Here is a 22,093-nt window from a genome sequence, read left to right as displayed (position 1 = left end):
TGAGGAGAGATGGGGAGCCGGTGTCTGCTGCCATCAGGAGGTCATTTGTGACCCTGACCAAGGCTGTTTCTGTACTGTGGCCATAGCGGAAACCAGACTGGAATTTTTCAAACAAGTGATGTTGTATGAGGTGATCCTGGAGTTGTGCTGCAACTGTTTTTTCCAGAACTTTTGACAGAAATGGGAGATTTGAGATGGGCCTGTAGTTGGAGAGGACTTCTGGATCAAGGGTAGGTTTTTTTAATGTTGGTCTGATGACAGCAGTTTTTAATGCAGATGGGATATGGCCGGCCAGGAGGGAGTGGTTAATGATATTGGTGATGAGTGGAGAGACAGCAGAGATGTTGGCCTTCAGCAGAGCTGTAGGGAAGGGGTCTAGTGCACAGGTGGATGGCTTCATTTTCCTGATGACGTTCTCCACCTCTTCCTTTGTGATGCTGGAGAAGGAGCAGAGGGTCTGGACAGAGTCATGTAGAATGTCATGTAATATGTAGAATAGTCAACACCTATACTATTCTAGCAGAATCGCCTGTATAGATAATCAATATCCCGGACTTACTTGAATAACAAATTTTAAAACAACCATACCAGACTATGTTTGTTATTGTGTAGTGTTGCTTGGTTGCGAGTGCAACCCGTTATTTCTGAAATGCTGCATTGATAATGGTACTGTTGATCTTCTTTGAGACGGTTGTTTACAGGCCACCTGTTGCTGACACGACGACGACGGAGAACCTGCTTGGAGGCTCCCATGATGTAAAAGTAACCTCTCTGTGAGCTGAGCCCTTGACAAGGAGGGACGAGTCTTGGGTTCATGAACTACAGGCCCGACGGCGACAGAAGAAACAATGGCTACGATAATAACAACGCCCAAAACCACCCACATGCAACAGCGCACCAATACACAAAGATCACCTGAACTACCCAAATCCATGCTAGCCTATCAATCATTTTTAATTTTTAAAATTGTATTATTACTACCAATTTTTACTTTACTTTTGCACATGTTGAAAATTGTATGACCTTGTAGCACATAACCGAAGGGTATTAGCTTAGGATTTCTATGGATACTTTGTTTGTGTGTTGTTTGACCATATGATTGTATGATAACAAGATATATGTTCATTGTTGTATTGTTAAATAATGACCTGTATTTCCTATGAGACCCACAATGTGAATACCGTTTCAGTATTATGGGGACGCGAAGTGGTTTTTCTCTATTCGATAGTTGTTTCCACACGGTTGATGGTGTTGATGATTTATCCTACTTTGACTATGTTTTCGGTGTGGTAAATGGTGTTTATGATTTAAATTATTATTGTATGGTCATCTGAGATGACCAAGGAGGGATTGTTACGTATTTTAAGAGCACAAGGTGTATTTCCCTCACATAGACCCAATGAAGCAGGACCAAACATATAAGCTGTAAATACTATACATAACCACAAGGGGAGCAAGACCTTATTGAAGGCTGCTCCACCACAGAAGGCATCACCTTTAGTTAGGTGAAGAAGCTGAAGCCATTACGTCACCCCGGGCCACGCCCACTACATAGGCCACGCCCACTTGACGTTCTCTACCTGTGGACTCGAGGTGGAGCGCCAGAGATTTTCAGCCACACCCGCGGAGGGTCACGGGCCTTTGCCCGTGGCTCGAAGTAGCTAAAGTTATTATCTCTCACACGTGTTCAACACGATTCCTCGACTTTCGTTCCATAGCTTCAGTTACCATACCGAAACATGCCTACTTTAACAATAAAGTGAGTTAAAAGCTATCCCGGATTTGAACCCTTTCCTTGAAGAACTATTCAGCAGCACGCACACACGTGATCACAGACACGCACACCCGGCGTGGGGGTATGGCAAGCCATCCCCGACAGAAAACACCATCATTTAGTCACGTACCACCTTCATTACGCCGTAAAAAACGCCGTAAAATGTAGCAGTTTTGGAGATCAAACCACGCGTAAAATACGCCTGTTTGCAGGGCTGTACAGTGCGACAGTTTTGATCGCATTTGCTATAAAAATATATAACGTGCGAAGATAAATACAAGTCCACTCGCACCGGTGCGAAAGGGTGAGAAGGACCCGTGCCGAAAGAAAATACGTCTTTCTGTACGGCTTTCAATGGTACTGCTAAGCGCGAGTGTGTGGGAGCATGATTGGAGCGATGCATGTAGGGAAATGTATTTTGAATTATCGGCTCGCCAGTTCCGCTCAACTACTAAAAAATGACATTTCCCGAACATTCGCACGTTTAGGAAGAGGCTTTGTAACGGTCGCGGGAAATTCACTTTTTAAGCAAAACAGAAAAATTAAAAGGTATTTCTCTGTATTCGGAAGTTCTCCTACATCAAATAATGAAGGAAACTTGAAAAAAAATCCACGTATGGACGAGAATGACTCGGCGACCACAAGCACGGAACCGGCACCTTCGGACGAAGCCGACTCCACCCATGACTCCGTCTCGGCCAACGGGAAAACGTACAGGTTTAACCCCCAGTGGTTAAAAACTTTCAATTGGCTGGTCTACGACTAATCCAAGAAGTCTTTGTTTTGTAAATATTGCCTCAAGGCAGGGACATCAGAGATTAATAAATAAGTGTTGGTTAAATTTGCAATAATTACTTAGTTTTATTGAATGTGTTCACCACGTCTGGCTGCTGATGTTGAAAAAAAAAGGCTCTCATAGCACTTTATTATTAATATGTTCATTGTCACTTTACTGTTGTTAAATTTGTTCAGATTGTCTTACTTTTGTATATATGTCCTATTCTGTTCATATAGTTATATCTGAATAAAATATATATTTTGACTATAGTATGTGGGCTACCGAAATTATTTTTGTGCTACTGATTTTTTTTGCTTGCTAGCACCGGTGCTACCCCCCTACAAGTCTTTAGTTGTTGTGGAAGTACCAGAGACATCTCTATGACTCATATCATCCGAGGCGCAGATAGCTTTTGGCCGTGATATTAGATATAATATTATATTAAGCGGTAGGCAAGATTTTTTTTTCCTAAAAGCTATTTCCAGCAAACAGCTTCAAAAGCATGATTTCTGGAACTCAAATACTATGTTTACTTGCTGGGAAAACACCATAATATGTCTCCTTTAAAGACAAGATGGCGTCGACGGGTGAACTACTGATGGTGTGGTGTGCATAAAATGTTCTTTTTAAATATACAATCTGTACACTTAAAAAAAAAAGTTGGCAGGGACCAAGAAAAGCCTCACTTTTCCAAAAAAAAAAAAGCCTAACGTTTCCAAGAACACAGAAGGGAGACAGAAGGGGATATCTGCAATTAGAAGGGATTAGTGGACGCCGACAGAGCACTCCAGGCTGTGCAATGAGCATTTTATCTCGGGTAAATTGACGTTAGTTAGCCTAGCTAGCAGGGATGGAAATTAGCACCGCACCAGTAGTATATCGACTTTACTTATTTCTGGTAGAGGTAATGTCTGTGTGTCAAACACTAGTGTGTCATTATCTCATGCTACCACTGTTGACAGAAGAGCGAGATTCCTTTAAACCCAGTCAATTTGCCCAGTTTGTTTTCTTATCTCACACCTGAGCAGCGGCAAAGAAAAATAAACAGCTACAGCTACGATCACACTAAGAATAATCGGTTATAACTTTATATAAGTCAGCTGTTATCCTGCAGTAAACCATCACACTAACAATAATCTGTTATAACTTTACATCAGTCAGCTGTTATCCTGCAGTAAACCATCACACTAACAATAATTTGTTCTAACTTTGTATCAGTCAGCTGTTATCCAGCTCTGAACCATCACACTAACAATAAGATGATATAACTTTATATCAGTCAGCTGTGATCCGGCTCTTATCCATCACACTAACAATAAGCTGTTACAACTTTATATTGTAGCACATCGTAGATAGATAATAAAATGTCCCATCAATAAAGTGTGTTTAAGCTGTGGTTTAAACCATAGGAATCGAGTATAGACCGACAGGAACCCCCCTGTGAAAGTGGTACAGTCCAGCAACAGGCTACTAGGAGGATCTATAAAACTCTTAATCTCAGTCTAAGCACACATATTTAACTTGTGATTAAACATAAGCACATTCAAAAGACTTCTGTCACGTCCTTCCTTTAATTTGGAGTTGCATCAAGACAAACAAATCACTTGAATATTGAACGCAGTGTTCAATTTACCACACGGGTCAGAAAAGCAGTGAAACATGAACAAACGTTGTATTCTCTACAGTAAACTCATTATTATATACCAGTAACCTAAAGACAATATGAACGCTAGTAAACTGTCAGCCTACCTTACCTTATCGTATCTAATCCGGTGTTATATTGCGTCCATACGGTATTAAGTTGTAAAAGTATAAATGTAAGGGAAGAAACGGAGGTTAAAGTGTTTCTAAAACTAGTTAATCAGGTGAAAGGAAGTGAAAGAAAGGCTCCTCACTGCGAGACCGTCCTGAGGAAGTGAACTGAACGGGGATACGCCCCTCTCAGCGCGGGTCACGTGTTTTCTGTGAAAACGAATGTTATGAATGCAGCGCTCGCGCACAATACACACACACACACACACACACACACACACACACACACACACACACACACACACACACACACACACACACACACACACACACACACACACACACACACACACACACACACACACACACACACACACACACACCAGAGAGTCAGGTACAGAGAGAGATAGAGGACGGTAACATCCCCCTTATAAGGTAGTGGTGTCATCAGCCACACGTGGCTCCATGACATATTTGGCGCAACAGTGCCTCCTCCTGAACAAATACAGTTACATGCATAATGATGCAATCATACACTTATCCACTCCCTTATTCCCCCCCAACACACACACACACACACACACACACACACACACACACACACACACACACACACACACACACACACACACACACACACACACACACACACACACACACACACACAGTGGCGTTTTCTCCCGGAGGCCAAGGGAAGCCAGGCTTCCCTGTTATTTTAGGCTGTAGTTGTCATCCCATAAAAACATTTATATTAACAGTTTCGTTAATTATTTTGTGCTGTGTTGCTGTCATTTCTTCCCCATTTTCTCCTCTCATTGACCATTTCACAATGCGCGATACTGCGCCCCTGTTATAAACTGAAGCCGCGGCGAAACACGACACTGAACACTGCGAGGAAGCCAGCCCGCGCTGGCATCCCTTGGTGAAAAAAAAAGAAAGAATTTACCAATCAGGTGAGGCTACTGTCATGACACTGCCCTCCTCTGATTGGTCGGGAGGGTGTCAGGAGGTTGCCAAGGGAAGCCCCTCGGCTATGGCAAGCCGAATTGTCATTTATTAACTAAGTTTGACTATCCGGAAATTACATTGCAGATATCTGCAATTCAGTTTCGCCTAGTCAAAACTAACATTTCGGATATCCGCAACTACATTCCTCCTATCCGCAATTGTCATTTCAGATATCCACAAAGACATTCCTCCTAGGCGAAATTACGTCATTTTCGCCATTCATGTCTATGGGGTTTCTCATTGCGGATATCTACAATTCAGTTGCGGATATCCACTTTGTGAATTACGGATATCTGCAACTGAATTGTAGATATCTGTAATTCCAGTTTGAGATATCTACAATTTCATTCTGACTAGTCATAATTCCAGTTCAAGATATCTTTAATTCACCTCAATTCAAGATATCTACATGTCCCTTTTCAGATATCTTAAATTAAGTTTTGACTAGGCGAAATTAAGTTGTAGATATCTCTAACTGGAGTTACGACTAGTCAAAATGACGTTGTAGATATCTCTAACTGGAGTTACGACTAGTCAAAATGACGTTGTAGATATCTATTATCAAGTTATAGATATCTTGAAAGGAATTTTGATTAGAGATATCTACAATTGTAGATATCTTTAACTTTCATTCTGCCTAGGCGAAACTGAATTATAGATATCTTGAATTCGAGTTTTGACTAGGCGAAATGACGTTTCAGATATCTGTAATGACGTTTCAGATATCTGTAATGACAAATTATAGGACCGTTTACTTTAAGCGGGAGCGGAGCAGCTCCTTGTTCAATCATCATTCACACAATTCACTGATTACATCGCTCCATATTTTCTCGTGATCTTTTCGATCACAGCCAACGCCATGACTGCTCCTTTCTTATTCCATTCGGAAATGAACCCACTTCTTCTTTGATTATGGCGGCAAGGGGAAATTACGTATTTCTGGATATCTAAAACGTAATGCCCAACACTCAAATGACGTTTGAGATATCTTTAACTTTCATTCTGCCCAGGCGAAACTGAATTACAGATATCTGCAATTGTCATTTAAGATGTGTGACGAGTTGAATGTCGTTTTCCGTGAAGTCATTGCAGATATCTGTAATTCAGTTTCGCCTAGTCAAAACTGAATTACAGATATCTCTAACAGTCGTTTCGACTAGTCAAAACTACATTACAGATATCTCTAACTGTCGTTTCGACTAGTCACAACTACATTACAGATATCTTGAATGAAGTTGTTGATATCTACAATGTAAATTCCGGATAGTCAAACTTAGTTAATAAATGACAATTCGGCTTGCCATACTCGGCCCTTGGCTTCACACCAATCAAATCAAAGCATCATTATCAACGTCACCGAACAAATTATAACAAAACAAATAGTGCGAAATTAGCATGTTTGAATTGTTCTAATTTTTGAGTAGCCTACTTAGCAAGTGCAGTTATGGAGGTGGACATTTAGATTATTTACTTAAAAATAATTTTACCAAACTACCACAACAGCAGCAAATCAAAATAAAATCCGATGGCAGGCCAACACCGAAGCTGAAACTGCGCGGGGAGAGAAAGCAAGGCTTCTTTCGGACGTTCAATGAAGAAAACTATACACGAACAGAGTGGCTAGCTGGCAGCAGCAAACTTCAGCGACTATTTTGCTGGCCGTGTCTTCTTTTTGACAAGGATTCGTGCTCCCTTAACAATCCCTGACTCACTACAGGATTCGTGGAGCTTGCCAACTTGTCCCGGGCAATCGAGAGGCACGGTAAATTAAAAAGCCACATAGACTGCGCTGTGAAACTGGCACTGTTTGGACGTGTCAGGATTGATGACATTAGCGGCTTGTGCATTTCGGTCGGGGAGGGGTTGCATTTATAATAAAATGTGTAATTTAATGAGATGTTTAGGAGGACTGTGTGTGTGTTTGGGTGTGTGTGTGTGTGTGTGTGTGTGTGTGTGTGTGTGTGTGTGTGTGTGTGTGTGTGTGTGTGTGTGTGCCTTGCCTTGGCCATTCCATACCTGTCAGTAAAGGGTGTAAGTCACACCCAGTAAAGGGTGTGAGGAAGGAAAAAATACAAGACGAATCCAACCAAACGAGATGACTCATTTAAGAGGAATGAATGAAGGAAAAAGTAAACTAAATACCTAGTCTGTTATAGAATCACACGCCAGTACAACATGCTAACCCTTACTGAGTACTCTGTACTCTGAGTATCTTGTACTCTGAGTATCGTGTACTCTGAGGACACTCTACTCAGTACTCTGCTCTTCTGAAAAGAGAAATCATCCATCTACTGTATAGATTCTAGTGATTCATACATTTACACTGCCGCAAATAAAGTGTACATATAAACAAGGTGATGATGTCTTTAAAGGACGGAGGAGGATTGTACATGGAGGTGTTCAGCAGACACAGAGCAGAGGAAGCCTTTTCTACTTAATTTTTTAACATGGGATCTATGTTCGGATGGTTCTTCTGTCGAGAAGCAGCTGACTCAGTGACTGAGTGTCTCTCCATACTGGTTGAACGATCAAGTGTCTCTAGGTTTTTCTCTGAGCTTCTACACATCACAGCTCTCTGTCCATCGTTCTTATTTTAATACAGTTATTGTTCTTGGATCAGTCACCTAAGCATGTTAGTTCATGTCTGGGAGGAGTATGAACTGGGAGGGGAACTCCCAGTTCCTTGATACGAGTCGGACGGTTTGCTGTGGCTCACTTCATCACAGCAGGAAGACGACTAAGGTACTGTAGTCCACTCTGATCCATGATAGATCAAAAATATGAATAACTTTGAATCATATCAATAGGGTGATGGTTAGTTTCCTGTAAAACCACATGGTTATAAACCTTATTAAATGTATGGATGCATTGCTGTTTGTCAAAATTGCTATTGAATCATTTTGATTCCTGCTCTGTAGAATCCTACGTATTAGACTCTGGGCATTGGGGATCGAACCCAGAACCTTCCAGCCTGGAGTGAAGCGTCAGGTTGAGGTTATAATGACTGTTTCCTCTGATTTAGGATTTGTGTCCTGTGGTGACTTTAAAGGTACTTGAGATAGAATGTACAGTTGTTATATTTGTAGGGCGGTATTATGATTACATTATTTAGACAGGAAGACGGCCATCTTGGTTAGTGAAGGTGTTTAGACGTCATCTCGTTATGGATCTTGTTGTCTGTGGGCCTTCATCATTCTGCAGTAGTGTAGGCCTATTCTATATCTGAGATCATCACTCGTATAAGAGGGACATGACCTTCGAGGTGAATTAACGCTGCCGCGACCGCCTCAACACATAGGTCACTGGTGACGACAGGTCCTTGTTCTTCAGCTCAGCCAATCGCACTGACATCCTCTCACCAGCAGGTGGTGCTGTGGTGCTCCTTTAAGAGGGTTTCAATACGGACCCTGTGTCAAATCATTTGGTTTACTACTCTCAAGACGTTTAAATGATTAATGTACTCTGATAGCAAAATGTTCTACTTTACTGCAGCTGGAGTCGAATGAATCACAGACTGCAGCAAAGTAGACCGTTTGTGACTTTTAAAGGGTAGGATGTTAAACGTGGCAAAGGCGAAGATTTATGTGTGTGTGTGTGCAAGGGCGTCAGTTTGTTTTTAGAAGTGGTGGGGACAATAACCATAAGCTTGAGTGTGGTCTGAAAAGTGCTGGGTACCCTTATGTAAGCTATTCATCCATTAAACGCTGCATTACAATATGCTCTACAGTGTATTGTCAGGTGTTGAAATTATTCGAATATTCGAATACTGGTTCGGAAAATCAGTATTCGGAGCTTCGTTATTTATTTTTTTCACATACGTGACTTTACCAGAGCGAGGGAGGCAAACTATAAGCGTCAGCGACACCAAGCAGAGAATTGAGAGATGTGGAGGAAGAACAGATATCTTGTTTCCCTTTACTTTATAACACAACATTAGCGGGATCTCTGGAGGAAAAGTAATACTTAAAACCTTAGCTTAGTTGTTTGTTTACGTTCGCTGTACAGCGCCGCGCCAATCAACGATGACTGGCTTGCTGCAGAGCGTGAGCGTCTTGGTAATACCCGGTCTATATAATGGATATAATATGGACACATAAGACAATCAATATTCGGTATTTGTTATGGATTTATTGTACAAATTCCCTGAAAAGATGCACGTTCCGGGATGATTGAAAAGCTCCCGTAAGGGATGGCAGAGAACAGCTGATTTGGAACGGAGCAATAGCTGTTTGCTTTCACGGGGAAAAACGAAGGAACTTCAACCTACTTATGCCTACTAATTAACGTTCAAAAGCTATTAAATCTTCAACAAAATATGCAGATACTGTCAACATCGGTTCCAGGGAGTAGGTCCTATATAAGGAGTTTTTGATGGTGTTTTTTTCTAGAACGAGTTTTCGAATATTCGCTCGGAAAAACCAACGAGTATTCGAAGCCTGAAAAATGGCATTCGGGCCAGCCCTATGAAGATCCTATTCGAACAATAAAAGTTGAAAACCACAGTTTGTGTTTTGGCTTGTTTTGCAAAATGGCATTGGAAACACCAGGGTATTGGCTCGGGATATGTAGGCCTAATACTAATACACAGAGGACAAAGAACAGTGTTGGCAATTTAACACTTATCTTGACATCAACAAAGTTTACCAGACAAACAATGCCAGACTGTAAAGGGGGTACGCAATGAAACGAGGTACTGAGCATCAGCCTTTTGAAGACGAGCAAGGGCTGCTGGTAGCATATGTTATGCTGCATTAAAAAAAGAAGAAAAATACAAGCACCCAGAGGAGAATTGCATCTGCCAAATCCTGACCACCAGTAAACACTTGCGAAGGACCAATGTAGACTTCACTCATTACAACATCATCGCAAATAAAATCCCCTTCAGTTTAGGATAATCACACAGGTTATGCGAGAACATATTTATGTCAGGATAGGCCTACCAGGCTCCAAGTCGTCACATATCTCAATCAGACAAAACCAACTATAACCACATTGGCATAGCAATCGCACCGTGTGTAGCTGCTACTAGCTGCAATCTATATATACAATGCATACTAACTGGAGCACCAACCAGAATCAGATCACAATCGCTTAGGACCGTTGGTAACCTTTGGCCAGGTCATCATAATTCACGAGCAAACAGAACCAGCAGCAAAGTTTACGTAAACCAATTTCTTACCTTATGTGGCCCTCCACATGCAGGCTAGATGACGGATCCATATCGATATCCAGTGTCACAAACATGCTTTTTATAGGAAGCAAAAGGACCGGCTATTTTCTGAATAAAAATGTCAATTTTGTCTTGAAACTTCTCCAGTGCGTTCACACCAAACGCAACGGGACGACAAGATCCCATACAAAGTGAACGTACAGACGCGTATCGGGCGAATTTTTTAGATTTGTCGCGCCACACTTTCGCCGTGCACAGGCGAGCGCGTTCACGAGGATTTGTGGCGCCACAAATTTCAACTTTGACACGAATTTCGCGTGATGACAGCCAATCAGCGTTCAACAGCGTGGCCACTGAGTGACATGTGTAACGTAACAGCCAATCAGCGTTCAACCGTCAAACTCAGCGCAGTGCATTCCGGGGTGTACTGCAGCATGGAGGAGAAAGTGATTGTTGCCGTTTGCGACTCTCGGAGCTCTATATATAATGGTATATAATATATTATAATTGTATATATAATATCACGGCCAAAAGCTCTGTGTGCCTCCGGATGGCCGTAGCGCGGGGAGCTCATAGGGATTGGGCTTCTCCGGAGTCGGGGTTTGTTTACCGGCGTTGCTATGGGTTCCGGTCTTGTGTGTTCCAACGGTTTATTAGGTAGGCCTATCTAATAAATGATGTCTTCGAGCGCGCCTATCGCATGATTTTAGACTCGACGATTTCGGTTGAGTATGTGGGGATTTTTTCAGTCGCAATTGGTTTGCACATTTTTAAAACTGGTGGGGACAAAATTCGGATTTCAAATAGTGGGGGGGAGATGTCCCCCCCGTAATCGACGCCTATGTGTGTGTGTGTGTGTGTGTGTGTGTGTGTGTGTGTGTGTGTGTGTGTGTCCGTGTCCCTGAAAGCATGTGACGGCAGAGAGGGGCGGGTCCTGTGAATTGCGAGGCTGTAGAGCAGGATAACAGCTGACTGATATAAAGTTATAACATCTTATTGTTATGGTGCGTTCCTGAATCCTTGGACGCCAGCCTTCCGAGTTGCACTTTTTAAGTAATTTCCGGTCTCGGAGCATTTATAGAGCTCGTAAGTCCGCCCCTTCCGGTAGACCCCCATGGGACAAATGAGATCGTAACACATGAAAGGGTTTCAACGGAGAGAAAGTAATTATTTTCCGGTCCCAGTCTTTATATGCCCTGGATTACGCATATGTTGTTGTGGATTTTAATTATTATTATTTTTAGTTTGACCAATTATTTTTAGTTTGACCATTTATTGTGCAATTGTTTAGTCAAAGGCTGTAGAGAAAACAAAATGAGAAAAACTACATGTCTCGTATGTGACGTCGAGCTCCCTTTTCACCTCTTTCGATTCTGTTATCCTCCCCTTGGAAAAAAGTGGTGAAGTGGAGCAGAGAGATCCCCATGTCTGTACCAGAGTAGTGGTGACGTATATAATTTGCGTCGGGAGCAGCGGAGAGCTGTAGTTCACGAAGTGGCCTCACACAAAACCTAACATCATCAAACTTCTTCCCGAAATTTGCATGAAAAATTATAATTCTATTGTGTTATTATGTATTTGATGAATTGTATTGTACTACATGTTATAGTACGTCTACAGAGATGTTTGGTATATTAGGGTTACAATCTACGGTCGTGAACCAGAGGGCGGTACCACAGCCTCCCTCTATGTCTCATGGCCTCCTGGTCCCAATAAGAAACCCTTCACAAAGCGCCTGCTGTATTGGATTGGATTGGATTCACTTAATTGTCATTGTGCAACGAATATGAGTACAACGAAACGAGGTTTTGTGACCAACCGGAAGTGCAAAGGAGCAGTAAAGTGCAGTTTGTACATGAATTATCAGAGAATTATCAGAGCAGCATTGAGTTACAATAAGTGCAGTAAATATAAATATAAATAAATATAAATATAGCAATATAAATTCAAGTAGAGGGATAACTGTTCAGTCAACTAGCATGGATATAAATATAAATAAACATAAATATAGTGTAATAAAATACTATCAATACTAAAAAGCAGAGGCGGGGGTAAGTCATCCATGTGCAAGTCACAAGCAAGTCTCAAGTCATAACCTTCAAGTCTCAAGCAAGTCCCAAGTCACTGTGGTGAGAATCAAGCAAGTCACAAGTCAAGTCATTGCTCAGGTCAAGCAAGTCACAAGTCAAGTCATACAAAAATCTGATGATCTAACCCAGTTTCCACATTTAAAAATCGGTGAGAGAGTGGTTCATAAGTTGAGTTTTATTTCAACATTAACAATAACAATGTCTTAACAATAACAATAACTCAAACTATTCAAAACATTCCAAAACCATTATGTACATGTTTTTATGATCATTACCTCCAACCTGTGAACAGAATAAAATAGAACCTCTAGGTAGCTGTATACGAGAACAGTTGAAGTCAATCACTCAATCTCCCTACATGTTAGAATATTATTTGCAACACATGACATCAGACATGAAAAAAATTAATATTTTAAAAGTAATATCACACATACTGTAGGAAGGGGAAATAGTAATACACAAGCCTGAAAGCTGGTAGCAATCTTGCTGCCTCGCAACATACATCGACTTACAATGCATTGCATTTGCAAAAAAAATAATTTGACAGTACTTTGTCACTGAGTTCTGAATGATGCGGTCACATTATCACCCCACCATGGCTGAACACACGTTCAACTGGTGTTCTTGATGCAGGGACTGCCATAACTCTTGCCTCCGTCTTGAACAAAAAGACACTTACAACCACTGAGTTAGAAGTAGCCTACTGACATGAAAATTAAACAAGTTAATCATCTGTGGAACGGGCAGGGCTCGAAAAACTCCAGCCAATGATTTTCAGAACCACCGAGTGGCATTGGACAGTACATCAATCAAACGGTCGTACTGCACTCCCCTACCCCCGCTCCCCACGCGTGACCTTTTCGTGCACGTACTCAAAGCTCGTGACCCAGAGCAAGCTTCTGTTTGTTGTTATCCTGCGGCAGCTACTGGAGCTAGTTTACTAGCTAATCCACATTTGGACCTAGCACTAGAATACAACCCTAAACTCCAACCTAGCTAGCCTGGCTCACTCTCGCGCATCTGTGTTCGCGCTCGTGTGTGATTGCGCGTTCATGTACTTGGAATGGGTGGAGTCAGAGTCAGCGTTGAACGAGAGGGGGTAGGACCATTTGATTTGCGTATTTTCATCTGCTGGCGTATCGCAAATCCCATATCCAACCTTTAATCTAACTTTAAAAAAGTCATTTCGAGTCATCTGTGTCAAGTCTAAGTCAAGTCTCAAGTCATGAAGACCAAGTCAAAGTCAAGTCGAGTCTTTTATCAGTGTTAGTCAAGCAAGTCTCAAGTCCTCAAATTTGCGACTCGAGTCTGACTCGAGTCAAGGCATGTGACTCGAGTCCCCCATGTCTGCTAAAAAGTACTAAAAAGTACTATGGGTGTTGATACAGGGGATGTGTCAATTCAAGTAGAGGGAAAATTGTTCGGTCAACTAGCATGGATTAGTGCAATGAATGGCCGCGGGGGGGGGGGGGGGGGGGGGGGCAGACACTGAGGGGGAGGGGGAGTTTAGGAGGGTGACAGCCGCAGGGAAAAAGCTTCCCCTAAACCTGCTAGTCCGGGTCCGTAGAGACCTGTAGCGCCTCCCAGAGGGGAGGAGGGTGAACAGTCTGTGGTTGGGGTGAGAACACTCCTTGCAGATGCCGCGCGCCTTTTGCAGGCATCGCTTGCTCTGGACAGCCTCGATGGAGGGGAGTGAGGAACCGATGATGCGTTGCGCAGTTTTCACCACCCTCTGCAGGGCTTTCCGGTCAGAGACAGAGCAGTTGCCATACCATACTGTGACACAGTTGGTAAGGATGCTCTCAATGATGAAGCGGTAGAAGTTCACCAGGATCTGAGGAGACAGATGGGCCTTTTTTAATTTCCTCAAGAAGAAGAGACGCTGGTGAGCCTTCTTGATCAGCTTAGAGGTGTTGAGGGTCCAAGAGAGGTCCTCTGAGATGTGGACACCTAGGAACCTATAGCTGGTGACACGCTCAACCTCCGTCCCGTTGATACGGATGGGGGTGTGTGTGCCACCTCTAGACTTCCTGAAGTCCACGATAAGCTCTTTCGTCTTCTTAGTGTTGAGAGCCAGGTTGTTGTTGGCGCACCATGCAGTTAGGTGTTGGACCTCCTCCCTATAGGCTGTCTCATCGTTGTTGCTGATGAGACCAATCACCGTAGTGTCGTCTGCAAACTTGACAATCCTATTGGAACCATGTATAGTTGTGCAGTCGTAGGTGAAGAGGGAGTAGAGGAGGGGGCTCAGCACACAGCCCTGTGGAACGCCAGTGATCAGGGTGAGGGTTGAGGAAGTGTGTTCATGCAACCTGACAGACTGTGGTCTGTTGGTTAGGAAGTCCTGTATCCAGGTGCAGAGGGAGGTGTTGATGCCCAGCTCAGTAAGCTTGGTGATCAGTTTGGAGGGGATGATGGTGTTGAATGCTGAGCTGAAGTCAATAAACATCATTCTGACATAGGTGTTGTTGTTGTCAAGGTGGGAGAGGGCGGAGTGGAGTGCCGTGGAGATGGCATCCTCTGTGCTCCTGTTCTGGCGGTAGGCGAATTGGAAAGGGTCCAGTGTGGGTGGCAGGCAGGTTTTGAGGTGAGCCAGGACCAGCCTCTCTAAGCACTTTGAGATGATGGGGGTAAGTGCAACTGGGCGGAAGTCATTCAGGCTCGCTGCAGTGTTTTGGCACCGGCACGATGGAGGAGGTTTTGAGGCACACAGGGACAATTGCTTGGGCTAGTGACAGGTTGAAAATGTCAGTTGAGACCTCAGTCAGCTGCACAGCACAGGCCCTGAGAACCCGTCCAGGGATACCATCAGGTCCAGCAGCCTTCCGTGCATTAGTCCTGCTCAGTGCTGCACACACGTCGATGGGGGAGAGAGTGAGGGGCTGGTGGTCTGCAGGGAGCACAGCCTTGATGACCAGCTCCCTGTTTTCCCTATCAAAGCGTCCATAAAAGTGGTTAAGCTCATCAGGAAGGGAGGCGTCACTGGATGGGGGGGAGATGTTGGCCGGTTTGTAATCCGTAATGGCCTGGATGCCCAGCCACATGCGTCGGGTGTCAGAGTTGCTCTTAAAGTGCTCCTCGATCCTCAGCTTGTAGCAATGCCTGGCCGCTTTGATGCCCCTCTTCAGGTTAGCCCTGGATGAGCTGTAGGCCCGAGCATCACCTGAACTGAAGGCGATGTCGCGTGCCTTCAATAGGAGTCAGACCTCTCTGTTCATCCATGGCTTCTGGTTAGGGAATGTGGTAATCCGTTTGAGGGTGGTGACACTGTTGATTTCAGAGTTCATACGTTTCAGAACAGAGGATGCGTATATATCAATGTCCGTGTGGGAGTCGATGGTGGCCTGAGTGGCAAAATCCCTCCAGACAGTGCTACCAAACCGCTGCTGAAGTGCAGAGTCTGCTCCCTCTGGCCAAACCTTGACTGTCCTCACTGTGGGTTTCACCCGTCTGATGAGTGGGGAGTACTTAGGCAGTAGGAACAAAGAGAGGTGGTCAGATTGACCAAGGTGGGGGAGGGGGACGGCTTTGTAAGCATCAGCTATGTTTGTGTATACATGGTCTAATGTCTTGTCTCCTCTAGTGGGGCAGGAGACATGTTGGCGGAATTTGGGGAGTACAGACTTTAGGTTGGAGTGGTTGAAGTCACCCGCAACAATAAAGGCTGCCTCGGGGGTCATAGTCTGTTGTTTAATTGCATTGTGCAGTTCTTTCATTGCAAATGCAGCATTAGCGTCCGGGGGAATGTAGGCTGCAGTCACAATGGTGGATGTAAACTCTCTGGGCAGATAGAAAGGTCTACATTTCAGCATGAGATATTCTATGTTATCCGAGCAGTGACTCTCGATGGTGGTAGTGTCCGTGCACCAAGCTTTGTTAACATAAATACACAGACCCCCTATTCTCTAGTCTTACCAGACTCCTTCGTTCTGTCTGCACAGAGAGTGTAGCGTTCTGCTAGCTCGATGGCACTATCCGGAACGTTGCTGTTGAGCCAGGTTTCTGTGAAAATCATGATGTTGCTGTCCATAATCCATTTGTTGGTGGTGATCCTCAGTCGCAGTTCGTCCATTTTGTTAGCCAGGGATCGGACATTGGCGAGAAAGATGCTGGGAAGCGATGGTCTGTGAGGCGCTAGCTTTAGTCTAGCATTCAGACCTCCGCACGACCCTCTCTGTTTACATCTGTGACGCCACCGCTGTCCGTTGGTGCTCCGGCTCCGTTTGTCAGTTGGCTCCGCTGTCCTGGCTATTTCCGAGATGAGACCAAATGCATCCGTAAAGTCCGTAAAGTTGACAGAATTGCAGGAACCGATGTCCAAAAGTTCCTGTCGGCTATACGATGTATACGCTAAACAGTTTTTAGCGAAAAGGCTTACATAAAACAAGTAAATTAACACTACTTTGCAAAATCCGGTGAGACACAGGGCGTCGCGAACTATGCGCGCCGCCGCCATGGTAACGACTTTGTACTAAGATCTTGTAGAGACCGATGATGAGCTGGAGAAGAACAGCCCGTCCTAACAGTACCAATGTCCCATCACGTGTGTGTGTGTGTGTGTGTGTGTGTGTGTGTGTGTGTGTGTGTGTGTGTGTGTGTTTCTCACAGACCACACCAGAAGAATTCAAAGGTTACCAGATCTGTACAGAAGCATCAAACAGAGCTGATCAAGGTGTGTAAATGTCCACCAAGACATTTGACTTCAGCTCTTCATGAACATTAGAAAGCATCTATTGTGGTGCTAATAGTCTCCAGGCTTCCCTCTTTAGACCAGCGGCCGTGAATCCAGGACAGATGCCTCTGATGTCCTCAGTGAGTTCAGAGTAAAATTCTCCTTGATGTTTGTTTTGTTCCAGAGGGCTGAGGAGAACGCACACGCTTTTCAAGACAAGGAGATGAAGAAGCACAGGAGGTATCAGGCCTCAGAGGACCCACAATGCTCAGAGAGTCAGAGGGAGGAGGAGGAGTTGGATGGTAAGAAGGAGCAGAGGAGGCGCGCCATAGAGGGAGTGGCGGACATCACAAAGCTCTGCCTGACGGAGATGAACCAGGAGGAACTGGCCGACACACCGTGGGGCAGTAAGAGACTCTTAAAAAAAAAGCAGAATCAATTTGTGGCGCTTGTTGTTGTTTCTGTGGCGCTGCGCCACACATTGGTCTATGTATGGGAAACACTGGTGGGTCTATTTAATGATACGTGGCAATACATTGACATCTTAACAGTTGTGTATACATAATCTGTATTGAATTGCGTTCATAATATGCATATGTCCCCCCGTTAATATACACTGCCATGGACTCTATTATGCGTTACGTGTAGTGATCGACCGATATATCCGGTCGGTAAAACAGCAACGCTTTTGGCCCTCCTATATTGATACATCGATTTGATTGATTAATACTCTCGGCCAGGGGAGGCCCATAATATAGACGAGTATATTGCTTGTTTCCAGAGGATTTCCAGAGTATTATCGGCTCCAAATATCGGCTCAAGAAAATCGGTATTGGCGTATCTGTTATCGGCTAAGGCTGATGAAAGAAAAATTGGTACCGGCCCTAAAAAATCTGTATCGATCGAGCCCTAGTTACGTGTTTAGTTTGCATGTGTTTAAACAAATGGGTGCAAACACGCGCACCAACATTCATTCATTCTTTTAAACGCACACACACGCACCCGCATTCATTCATTCTTTTCAACACTCTCTCACGGTAAAACAATGTTTTCTCACGATCGAATACTCATCATCCTAAAAGTTATGGGCTTGTACCAAGCCCCAACCACAGCGAGTTCGACCAGCATCCAATGCGTAAGTGACAAACATTACAGTAGCAGGTGGTTGCTATGGTCCAGGCTGCTATTTACAGGCTGGTCCAAAAAAACATTCAGACAGTATGTTTAGTTCATATCTCCATGACAACACTGAGGGGGGTGTTTTTTTTTTTAAGCATTCTAGTTTTTATTTTATTGGAGGTTAAAATTTATGAATTATGAGGGGCGCGGCCTATTGAGTGACAGCTAGCCGCTGACCCTCATCTCGCCTCGGAGACTAGTTTTTGCTATCTCCGTCATCTTGACCTCGACTGCGTTCATTCCTATTGTTCATTCCGGTGCCAAGATTCCTTGCTCTGCGGTCGACTGTACCAACCGATCGTTTAAAAACTAATGAACTACGAGCTAATTCGGTGTACGTCACCGAGATGGGCGTATCTCCCTCCCCCCGACGTCACATTAATGCCCTTTTTTGGTTTAGAGGAAATGAGGCGGAGTCAAACTACGACAAGATGGCGATGCTCATAAGTGAAGAGAATTGGATGCAGTTGGAATAACTGAGGTCTGCCCGGATGCTACATCCATTTGATATACTATCTATGGCTTGTACACGATGTCTGTGTCAAGTAAATATGTGTTTGCTGTACGGTGTTTGCAGCTGCATTGATTTAAAAGTACAACTTATTACCGCTGTATTAGCTGTTCTTTCCAAAAATTATTTAACCAACGTTATCATTTACCCTAAAACAAGTCTTTGTTTTGGAAGGCTGGGATATAATTTGCTCGAGTTTATTATAAGGGTACCAAGCACAAAGTGCGCAGGCAACCTATTGTAATTGTTAGTGTTGTTCCGGCCATCCTTTGCCTTGGGTTGGAAGTGTGTGTATTGTCGAGTGTTTGGCACCGCACTCGCCGGTGATTTATTGGGAACGGTCGCGTACGACACACACACACCGCTCCGCAGGGGTGTGTTTTGTGAGTGTGAGTCTGGGTGTCGCACGTACGCTCCCCGGGACCAACCTAGGTCGAGCCCGCTTGTTTCCGTGAATCGTCGGTTTCACGGAGGCGCTCGGTCCGGCTCGGCTCAGTCGTAATCCGGTCCGACCCAGGTCACTCTGTTAAGTCCCTTCACAACAGTTTACTTTAATACAAATTCAGACCCGTAATAATAATAGTTAATACGAAATGATGATGTATCTTTTTGCCTTGTCACCCCCTATACACGTCAGTCACAATCAACCATTGCCTGTACAATGCGCCACTCACCGTGAGGGGATCAGCTGGGAGAGCGCGTCGTTCGGCTTTGCCTGTGTCGAGGGATCGACAGGGAAAAGGACTCGAACGATTGAGTTTACCTACTACAAATGTAGTCAGGTAGATTTATTCTTAGGTCCAATAAACACAATAACTTTTACAACTGAGTATAGATTTGAAAAGAAAAGACAGTAAAAGAAGAAGAATATAGATGAAAAGTGGCCTATTAAAAGTAGGTACCAACGTTTATCTCGGGTGGATCCCAAGGTTGGGTCTCTAAGTCTAATTACCAACGCTAATCTCGGGTGGATCCCAAGGTTGGGTTTCTAGAACTAAGGTTTTTAACAACGTTTCCCAAGTGGAGCCCAGGTTTTAACGTTGACACAACTCTCGTGCCCCAGTACACCGCACGACCCCGAGAGTTGCCTTTGTTGAGTTAACTTCTTGGATGGAAGAAAACCAAGTTTTGGAGTGCGTTTCTCAAACACCACAGTTAATGCCCCGGAGGCATCACTCGACTTCGGATGCCGTGACATTAAGTCAAAATTATCTCGATTCTGGACTGACTGGAAAATGGATTGGACAAGTTTGCAGCGCTAAAGTCCTGCTCTCGGCTGATGAATGGAAAATGTTTGACGACCGTCTACCGTGAGTACCGAGCTGAACAGACCGCCGGCGCGCGGTGAAGCCTCGTCAGGTCTTTCGTTGGAAGCGATCACTGCTCACTGCTTATGCCAATATTTGTGTGAAAATTAAGAATTGGAAATGGAAAGCGATACTGATCAAGGTGTGGACCCAGAAAGGAAATTGTTGCAAACAATTAGATCACGCAGAGGAAAGCTCGGCGCTCTGACGAGAAAAAAGAATGGAGTGCTTCATATGGTAAAGACAAATGACGATAAAGAAAATGTGAATAAACATCTGGACACATTCAACGAGCTGTTAACAAACTTTATGGACCTGCAAGTGGATGTGCAATCACTGCTAGAGGTTGATGAAAGAGAAGATGATCATACTCGGTGGTATGAGCCAAAGTTAATCGAATTCAAAGAATTCCTAACAACCGTTCGCTTATGGATGTGTGAGGATGATGATGGTGAAGAGGCTCGTGAAGAAGTGGACGACATAAATGCTTTAGGTGAACAAGTTGATAATGACGATGAAGAACAAGCATGCAGTGAGATTGGCCGTAGCGCGTCACAAGTGTCATTGTGCGCCAGCGGCTCCAAGTCATTAACAACCGCCTGCGTAGAAGCCGAGGCTGAGCGCGCTGCTCTGGGTGTCAAAGTCAAAACGTTGGAACAAAAGCATGCATTGGATATGGAGGAGGCAAAGATAAAGGCCAAGCAAGAAACGCTTGCATTAACAGCTGAACTGGCAGCCGCAGAAGCTAAAGCAAAAGTACTACGGCAAGCCGGAGATGGCTCAGTACGTTCGAAAGCAAGCAGCCGCACAAGTCAACATCGCTCCGCCTTATCTCAACCCCCCCGTGCTAAAATGCAAAACCCCCAACATCGTACACCGAAATCTGAACCAATCACTGCCCCAATTGACAGCCGTATTCATGCAAGAACCACTAGCCCATAAAATGTTGTAGACGTTCTGAAAAGGCAGAATGACATAACTGAAATATTGATAAAACGTCAGAAAGCCTCCCTCCTGCCAGTTAGAGAGATTCCCAGCTTTGATGGTGACCCACTGCACTTCCATTCATTCATTAGAGCCTTTGAGCAAGGCATAGAAAACAAAACGGACAATATGCAAGATAGACTCTACTACCTGGAGCAGTACACCGTGGGGCAGCCAAGACAAATTGTACGCAGCTGTCAGCATATGGATATGGAAAGTGGATATAATGAAGCAAGGAAGCAGCTTGAGTGGCATTTTGGAAACAAGATGAGGATCACAATGGCATTCATGAGCAAAACATTAAATTGGACGGCTATAAAAGCAGAGGATGGCCCTGCATTAAGAGCATATTCAATCTTTCTCCGAAGCTGCTACAACACCTTGTCAGGAATTGACTATGTGGAGGAACTGGAAAATGCAGCAAACCTGAGGATAATTGCATCAAAGTTACCCTTTAAGCTGCGTGGTAACTGGAGAACAATCGTCTGTGATATTCAGGAAAGGCAATGCAGACGTCCAAAGTTTGAAGATCTCCTCCAGTTCATTGAGAAGAAAACTCGTGCTCTACTGGATCCCATGTTTGGTGAAATAAATATGCCACTATCAGTGGAAAATAGAGCCAAACTCAAGGTACCACAAAAGTCCAGCAGGGGGAGCAGTTTTGCCACCACCGTCACCCCTGTCTTTGAAAATGCAAAAAGTAGGATGGAAGTGGAGCATAAACAAATAACAAGGAATGCCATTAAAAGACCCTGCCTGTTTTGTAGCAAAGACCACTCAATGGAAACATGTGTGTTGTTTAAAGGAAAACCCAACAAAGAAAAAGTGGAATTCATGAGAGCCAATGGATTGTGATTTGGATGCCTGG

General features: G+C 44.0%; 3 protein-coding genes across 29 annotated transcripts in view; 1 reads left to right on the top strand and 2 right to left on the bottom strand.

Moving 5' to 3' along the window:
• LOC132460633 (NACHT, LRR and PYD domains-containing protein 12-like) overlaps positions 1 to 4,753 on the bottom strand; it is a 272,380-nt gene extending 267,627 nt beyond the window's left edge. For 19 of the 20 annotated variants that reach the window (XR_009526396.1, XR_009526397.1, XM_060055399.1 and 16 more), the window contains exon 1: positions 4,307 to 4,753. The gene's annotated coding sequence lies outside the window, so the exon portion shown is untranslated. Of the gene's footprint in view, positions 1 to 4,301 lie in introns of all 20 variants that reach the window. The other variant, XM_060055383.1, reaches the window with a different exon arrangement.
• Positions 1 to 22,093, top strand: part of LOC132460630 (NACHT, LRR and PYD domains-containing protein 3-like) — a 521,671-nt gene that overhangs the window by 385,663 nt on the left and 113,915 nt on the right. For 4 of the 8 annotated variants that reach the window (XM_060055368.1, XM_060055362.1, XM_060055360.1 and 1 more), the window contains exons 1-2: positions 17,097 to 17,244; positions 17,429 to 17,651. The exons of 1 other annotated variant lie outside the window; for it this stretch is intronic. In XM_060055368.1, the coding sequence (XP_059911351.1) occupies positions 17,104 to 17,244; positions 17,429 to 17,651 (364 nt within the window). In that variant the 5' untranslated portion in view covers positions 17,097 to 17,103. Of the gene's footprint in view, positions 1 to 17,064; positions 17,245 to 17,428; positions 17,652 to 22,093 lie in introns of those variants that run through there. 3 more of the 8 variants (XM_060055358.1, XM_060055357.1, XM_060055370.1) reach the window with 2 other exon arrangements.
• LOC132460662 (tripartite motif-containing protein 16-like) overlaps positions 1 to 22,093 on the bottom strand; it is a 60,579-nt gene that overhangs the window by 19,206 nt on the left and 19,280 nt on the right. The window lies entirely within an intron of this gene.

This window comes from Gadus macrocephalus, chromosome 7, assembly GCF_031168955.1.
Source record: "Gadus macrocephalus chromosome 7, ASM3116895v1".
In the NCBI taxonomy this organism is placed as follows: domain Eukaryota; kingdom Metazoa; phylum Chordata; class Actinopteri; order Gadiformes; family Gadidae; genus Gadus; species Gadus macrocephalus.
This window is presented reverse-complemented; position numbering and strand designations above follow the sequence as displayed.